Source organism: Castanea sativa, chromosome 2 (assembly GCF_040712315.1).
Source record: "Castanea sativa cultivar Marrone di Chiusa Pesio chromosome 2, ASM4071231v1".
Taxonomy (NCBI): Eukaryota; Viridiplantae; Streptophyta; class Magnoliopsida; order Fagales; family Fagaceae; genus Castanea; species Castanea sativa.
Genome location: NC_134014.1, coordinates 47,681,388 through 47,689,315, shown reverse-complemented (window position 1 = coordinate 47,689,315; position 7,928 = coordinate 47,681,388). Strand labels below are relative to the sequence as shown.

Sequence of the window (7,928 nt, the reverse complement as noted above, 5' to 3'; positions counted from 1 at the left end):
ACTAATCACCTGTGATTTGTTGTAAAAATATTGTGGACGTAGTATCTTTTGTTTATAAAGGACGTAAAGATAAAGGCAGTTGCTTTTTATTTTTTGATAAACGGTTGCTTTTATTTGTTATATAAATAGAGACAAATAATAAACAGAGACATGGGTGTGACTTGTGAGATAATTAGAGAAAGAACAGCCAAAGAGTGCCGCTGGAATAATGAAAAATAAAAGAAAGAGAAACGCAGTGAGAGAAGATGGTTTATATATATATAATTTCTTTTGTTCAGGCCCGTTTGGAGAAAGCAAGAATCATGTTCCTTTTCTTTTCTTTTCTTTTCTTTTTCTTTTTTTGATAACTAAGAATCATGTTCGTTGGTGAGACAGTGATATTTCTTTTGTATTGTAGATGCATTAAAAATCACATTCATGATTGAACATTTAAGGTACGAATTTTATAAATTCACAAGCAATTTTAAATTCAAATTGATGGATGTAGTTTTAATTTTATGTGAACAATTTTTTTTGAACCTTTGTTTGTTTACAAAAAATACGTGGGCCATATTTGGAATATGAAAGTTTGATGATTTCTTTTTGTTTTTTTTTTTAGTGGTTATTGAAAATGGTTTAATTGTTTTGTTACGTCATTGATCATTGCAACAAACATATACAAAAAAAATAGTTATATCCAAATGTGGATGAATTTTGATTTCCATGGAATTTTGTTCTTCTACCTACAACTATATATTTGTTTACTTTAATTTTTTTCCCATCAAATTGAATAGGTTTTGTGTATTTTTTGTCTTTTATTTAACCTAATTTCCTTAAATTTTATTCAATTTATATGGTTGTGATTTGAGAATCAATCATTAAATATGCTTAGACATGATTTTTATTTTTATTTTGTATACCATATAGAATCAATCATTAAATATGCTTAGACATGTTTCTCAATATATATATATATATATATATATATATATATATATATATATATATATATATATATATATATGGTTAGACATGATTTTGTTATTATGAATTACACACTGCTTTACTTTTTGACTTGGTAGCTAAAGAGATATTCAATGGTGATACATTGTTACACATTTTTATTATTATAGAATATTAAGTATTTTTAACACACACACGGAGAGAAGAGAAGATTTTTGAAGAAACTTACAGTGGTGTATATCCAAAATGACCTAACTCTTGGATACACATTTATGATTAAAATGATTAGACATGATTTATCAAATAAAAAGCATTCAAAATGATAATCTTCGTATGATTACATATTAATTATAGTTTAAAAAATGATTATAATTAATATTTTTTTAAGATTAAGAAGACAATCTGTTATGCTATAACAATCAACAAAAATCAAGGACTTGCCAAGTCCAGTGTTCAGCCACGGCCAATTGCATGAAGGACTAAAGATTTTAATAAAGAACAATGTCAAACAAGAACTAGGATACACTGAAAATATAGTGTACAAAGAGGTATTCAACAATCTCCCCAAATTTAAAACAATTTTTTTTTTTTACAATAATATTACAAATCCGCTATATACAAAATTTAGATAGAAACAATTTGATACATGTCACTACAAGTCTCATTAGAGCACAATTTGTAAGTTACAAGCTAATAATTTTCTATTGAGGCTGTGGGGGAGATAGGTCCAGAAGTACGTATTTACGTACATATTGGGCCGAAGGCCCAATCCGAGGACATTAAGCAGTCTGAGGATGGATAAATATCTTACTAAGAGTCCGTCGATGAGGAATACTTCCTTGGCTCAGCTAGGCAGAGGTCGGAATGTATTGTCTGCCACCCAGAAGCAACGCCCCATGAGACTCTATTGATAAAAGTATGCACCATGAGAACATAAGCCCAAAAGAAAACCATGGAATATCTAAAAGGAAAGCTGCTACTACCGCATTGAATGTTTTACAACTAACTCACTGGCCGCATTAATGAGGAAGTGATACCTGAGCAATAGTGTCCAGCTTTACAGCTACTTTTAAAACCTTCAAGAAGGAGCTGATGTGACAAGTATCCAGATCGACAACATGATCCATACGTGGAAGGCAGAGAGAGGAGGAAGGAAAGAATAAAAGGGAAAGGAGACCCTCAGGATGGAGGATCGGAGAAAAGAGGAAAAGGTATACTACAGACTCAAGAACAATACCTGTAATCTGTCCTTAAGAGAAAGAAATATAAGAATCAACCTCCTCAGCTTGAGTTTGAAGACAATTTTCACTAGACAAACTATTTCATTTTCATCATACTGTGATATTGGCCTACTGTCATTGTTATCTAAACTCATTAGAACCTAGATTTCTAACATACTCTCTACAAATTCATTGTATTGGGCTCTTTGGGTCTATCCCCTTCCTATTTTGAGTTTAGATGCAAATTGTGTCCTTACAGAGGTGTTTTTATTTTATATTTGATAGTTGTTATACCAATAAAATTTATTCATTTTGTTATTATAATAATAATTTATTTAGTTATTGTTTCTCTTATAAAATATATATGTTATAAAACCGTGCAACACACGGGTTTTTAACTAGTATATATATTTTTTGCTAAGAATAAAAACTCGTACAAATAGCTTGAATCACAAATTTAGTATTAACGCTGTTTTATAACGTTACAAATTTGTTTATGCATACCTTTTTTTTTAAAGAAGAGTCTATGCATACCTGATTGTACACGTTGATATAGCAAGTGCAAATTATAGTTTATATAGTTAATTATTATATATCAAGGGAAACGAGGACACAAGGAAAATTTGGCACTTTTGAGTGCCGAATGCCCCTGCAAAATGTCACAATTCGTCAAGGGATACTGAATAAAAATGATAAATGAATATTCAAGAGTCAATCACGTCGGCATACAATAATCACGTCAATAATATTTCCATGTGTTACTTAAAATTAAAACACTTTGGTTGATCAAATTATGTCATGTGTCCATTGGAGAATAAGATTTAAAGTCTCTTCATTTAAATTATGATATGTAATGTTGTCAATCAAAATCAACCATGTGTCATTAAACCTCTTCAAAATTGCTATAAATAGAGACTCTTATAAGTCTCTTAGGAGGACATTCAAAAGTCTCCACTTGCTGAAATCAAGCTCCAAAACCACCAAGAATTTCAATTGTCAAAGCTGAATCAAGCTCCAAGGTCTCCAAAAACTCCAAAGACTCCAATCCATTGAAGTTTCATAGGCTGCAAGCTCTAAAGTTCCGAAAAAACTTCCACCACAAATCTTGGAAGATGAAAAACAAACTTCCACCACAAATTTTTGAAGATGAAAAACGTACATAAAGAACATTCAAAGAATACGCAAAGAATGAGAAGTCTCTAACAAGTGCATAGTTATAGATTCATCATAGTTTCATTGCAAATACCTTTCAATTCATCCTCCAATCAAAGTGGAAGACATTTTGTGTTTGAATCAAGATTGCAATGGCACAATTCTTGAATCATAGATTTTCCTAAGGAGATCAAATGCTTGTCGCTTTTGGTAAAAGGTACTTTCCATCGCAACAAGACCCAACAACCCTGACCTCATAAAAAAATAGAATTAATATATATCTTAATAATCTTGATTATATATCATAAATTTGTGCTTTTATATAATAAAATTTATATATTATATATCATGTTCGGGCAAAGTACGTGGCTCAATATACTTATGTATGTGTCATAAAATTAATATGTTTTTGTCACGTGTCTCACTAATGATTAATATAATTTTAGTTTATTTACATTTAATTTTTAATTAAACTACATCTCACAGGCATAGTACTAATAATTACATGACAATTAAATATAACTTTTCGAGATTAGTAGCGCTCCACTTACTGCGTTTTGGGGTTGTTTCTGGAAGCAAGAAGTAAACGAAAAGCTTAAAAGCTAATTTTGGATTCCCAATAGTAGAGTGAGGGAGGCACGTATTGGATACGCCTAAAAATAAAGAGAAGGGTGCTTCTTTGTTTTTCTTTTCTATTTTTGGGTCCTGAAAAATACTTGGTTATTGCTAAATTAGCCTCAAGCCAAGCTATTATTGATCCTTTTATCCCATCATTTCAAAATGAAAACCTGTCATTGTTAGACTAGAGGCCAGGCCACGAACACCCTTTTTTTGGAGATTCCATACAGGCCAGTCAAAGCTCCAAAGCTGACAGGTAAGAATTAAAGGTCCAGGTAATAGATGTAAATCATAATATGTTTTCAATTTTGTACCGAAAAGACCGAAAGTTGCAATAGACGTAAATCAGTAATACAGTCAAATCTGATAGCTAACAACATAACAGCCCTAAATTATTTCACTGACTACTACATGATAAAGCCATTTACTACCCAATATAACTGCTCGGTGTGTCATATTATGGCTAGACAGTGTTGCAAACTCTGTAGACAACATATAAGAAACAGTCCAGCTAGATTTCAACAAGGCTATTCACATAACCAAAAAATCTCATATCATTATCAATTTCACAACTTAGGCGTCCAAATTCTTTAGTCTTCATGTCATATGTATGAACTGCTCTGTCACAACGAAACACAATCACATCCCCACTGGCAAAGAGAACAGCACCCTGATCATGTGCTGAATGAGTATAACTAGGAAGTGCACCAAGTTCTGACCTGTCGCTTAAATTCACATGAAGTTTTCTATCCCAAGCCTTGACTCTGCTGTTCATCCCCATTGTGTTTGTGTAGGAATTAGACAGCACATTCACAGTTAGTGCCTGACCATAAGCACTAGTCACAGTAAGCTTCCCATCCATCACACCCAAGCAGCCATTTTGAGAAGAATAGAGGCGCTGTGTACGCTCCATGGTGAGATCAAAAAATACAATCCCACCACCACCCATCTTTGAGAGCCAGTATACAATTCCATTCACATGGACACCTAAGCAAGGCATGAACATTGCACCACCAAAGAACATCTCACGTGAAATTTGCCAAGATCCTTCTGAAGAGGAATAAATCTCAAATTCATAAGCATTATCAAAATCAGCAGATGGAAAAGCACAAATGAGCTTGTACTCAGCAATGAAGTTGAGTAAAGATGGTTCAAAGATGAGTACAAGGGCAGGGTTAGACCCATGATTAGCAGTGGGTTTAGGGAGTTTCTTCCACTGCTTGGTAGCAGGATTACAGATATAGTAGGGCTGCTCGCCAGTGCGACCCTGACAGCAGAGTAGGCCATTGGAAGAAGTCCTGATGTCAACCGGTTCAGGCAAAAACTGCAAAGATGGGTCTGGAATGCCACATGAATTTGGATCAAGGGATATAAATGAGGGTGGCTTTGACTGGGATTGAAAAAAAAAGCCCATGACTCTATGAAAATTATTTGACTGATTGTGGGCAAAGAAAGGAGTTGAAATCTGGAGCTTCCAGTCCCTACAAACCCCTTTGAACCTAAACAGTGATTTAGCAGGAAGGAAAGGGAGGGCATGCTCCCGTATTATGTCTTTGAGGTCCATGTATATCTTATTGTTTCTGTTCGCAATGAACTTATTTGGTCTCCTTCCTTGATCCATTGAACTCCTGATTAAATTTCCTATTCAGTAGTTAAACTGTATCAAGACATCAAAGTTCTTTGTAAGTAGAATTGAAAAGTATCTTGATATAATAAATCTAACGAAAAAATGTAGAAAGCAAACACTAAAATTTTCAGATCCTCAATACAGAATTGGTTTTTGGTTTTTCATTTGTTTCAAAATGCTTAATTTTGATGTTTGAAAAATTCTAAATCAATAAAATTCTCAATTGCATCGATGTTTACTGCATTTACAACAATAATACTATCCTACACAGTAGCTAAACTAATAAATAGCTTAAGGTAGGTTTATCTGCATGCATTGAAAACAACTTTGTGAGTGAAATATTGTACATATAACTAACAACTAACTAATGATGTACATATAACTAACAAATATTGTCATGGAAACTCATTAGTCATTATTAGTAACCTTCCAAAGTCCAAACTAACAACTAACTAATGATGTGGAATTGTGGATGAATCACAATAAAGAAAAATACATTTTATCTAAAAGGCTATATAATCTACAATTTTTCCAAGTAAAACTCCCTTGACAGCAGTTATATTTAAGTGTTTAACAAATCATATTGCAAGCTAAACACATTTTGGGCTTGTAAAAACAAGCAGCTATCCATTTGCATGAAAAGCCAAAAAAAAAAAAAAAAAAAGCTAAGAATTTGTATATTCTATCCTATATGTTAGCGATGGCGGTGACTAATACCAAGAGTAAGAAAGTAACACTAATGAAAATGTAACAAGGTTGGTCTTATTTCCACACCTTGAGTGTTTGCTTCCAAACATTTTGCTTCCACCATAAATGGTTGATCTCACCTTGCGAAAGGGCCTTGAGTGGAAATATGGCTTCCTACTTAAGTCCAAACACACACACCTTAAGTCCAAATTTCACACACATTTTGTGGGATCAAACAGCTTAGTAGAAGAATCCCACTTAACCAAATTACACAATTTAGATGCTTTCATTAAGGAGACGTACCGCTTGCACTCTGCGCTCCCCTTCTTAGTGGGTTCATTGTCCAAGGCTCCAAGCCAATCTAGCACTATTGGTGGGTACTAATACTATGTACCCAAAGGTACTAGGATTTTATTAAATGCTTGGGCTATACACAGGAACCCAAAGATTATAAAATTAAACACACACACACACACCTAAGTCCAAACAAAGTTACACCTATATGACAAAAACAAAATACCCAAACTTAAAATCACACCCAAAAAGAAAAATCACTGAGCAAAGTCCAATGCCAACTAGTTGGTACTGTCTAATTCGAGTTTTTTTCATCTCTATTCGTAATTATCAGAAACAATAAGAATGTTAATGTTTTTTTAACCTTTTTCCTTCGAATTCTCAGCAACCAAACATGCCCTAGTAGTGATCTCACTGATAAACAGATCACATCTATACAATCAGATAGTACAGTAGCGACGATCATACTGGAAATTCAAATAAAATTTTCTTGAAGAAAAGTGAGCAAAATGCACAATCTTGATCTGAAACTAAATAAGCTACATAAACTCGCTGATCACGATTAAGGATGATCTATTATTAGTACAGTAATTTCTTTAATAAAAAAAAGTTATAAATTGGATAATGAGTTTAAGGATTATACCTTAAAATTTTGATCGGCGACAGTTTTTGATCGAGACGGACAGAGAGAGATAGAGAGAGAGAGAGAGTCGAAGTGGTCTGGTTTCCACTCTCGTACTATATAAAACCTAGAAAAAGACCGCAACTTGACTCGGTTGCAGAAAGGAGATTGTTTGTTTGGGTGATGTAATCTAATAAGCTAGTCTAGGAGTAGCACAATTCTAGCCAGCACTATCTACTATCCTCGTTTTGCTCGTAAGTTGTAACCAATAATCCTTGGAGAAAGGATGGCAGTGTGTTTGGACTTTGGACTAGCATATAAATTTTAAAATTTTAATTTTTATGTACATTTTTTTAAAAAAAAATTTTTTTTTTTTTCAAAATACAATTTTACTTTAACTTTAACACTCATTTATTAAAGAAGTGTGTTAAAACTTTTGGGAACAACTTATTTAGGTTTTTGTTGAATGTGTGCTAAAGTATAATTGTCCTTTTAAAAAGTAAGAAAAAAAGAAAAGAAAAATTAAGGTTTTAAAAACTATAAATAAAAGCTAAAAAACAAAAGGTTAACTTATAAGTTAGTCCCAAAAACACATAATTCTAAAATTAAATTTTTTATATAATAGAAAAATGAATTTATAAATAATATTGCAACTTTCGTGAGCCATTTGAAACTTTATTAGAGTTCCATTTAGATTAAATTATTAAAATGCAAAGACACATACACACACACACATGCATATATATATTGAGTTTTTGTTTTTCAT

General features: G+C 32.6%; 1 protein-coding gene across 2 annotated transcripts; it reads right to left on the bottom strand.

Annotated features, from left to right (window-relative positions):
• Window positions 1–4,238: 4,238 nt before the first annotated feature.
• LOC142626475 (putative F-box/LRR-repeat/kelch-repeat protein At1g11620) lies at window positions 4,239–7,336 on the bottom strand. 2 transcript variants are annotated; one of them, XM_075800304.1, is made up of 2 exons: window positions 7,184–7,336; window positions 4,239–5,589 (listed from the first exon to the last, which is right to left on the bottom strand). In XM_075800304.1, the coding sequence occupies exon 2, from the start codon at window positions 5,551–5,553 to the stop codon at window positions 4,444–4,446; it is 1,110 nt and encodes a 369-aa protein (XP_075656419.1). In that variant the 5' UTR covers window positions 5,554–5,589; window positions 7,184–7,336; the 3' UTR covers window positions 4,239–4,443. The 2 variants fall into 2 exon arrangements, with proteins under 2 accessions (XP_075656419.1, XP_075656420.1); XM_075800305.1 differs by having other exon boundaries at window positions 4,239–5,573; window positions 7,184–7,279.
• Between the last annotated feature and the right edge of the window lie 592 nt (window positions 7,337–7,928).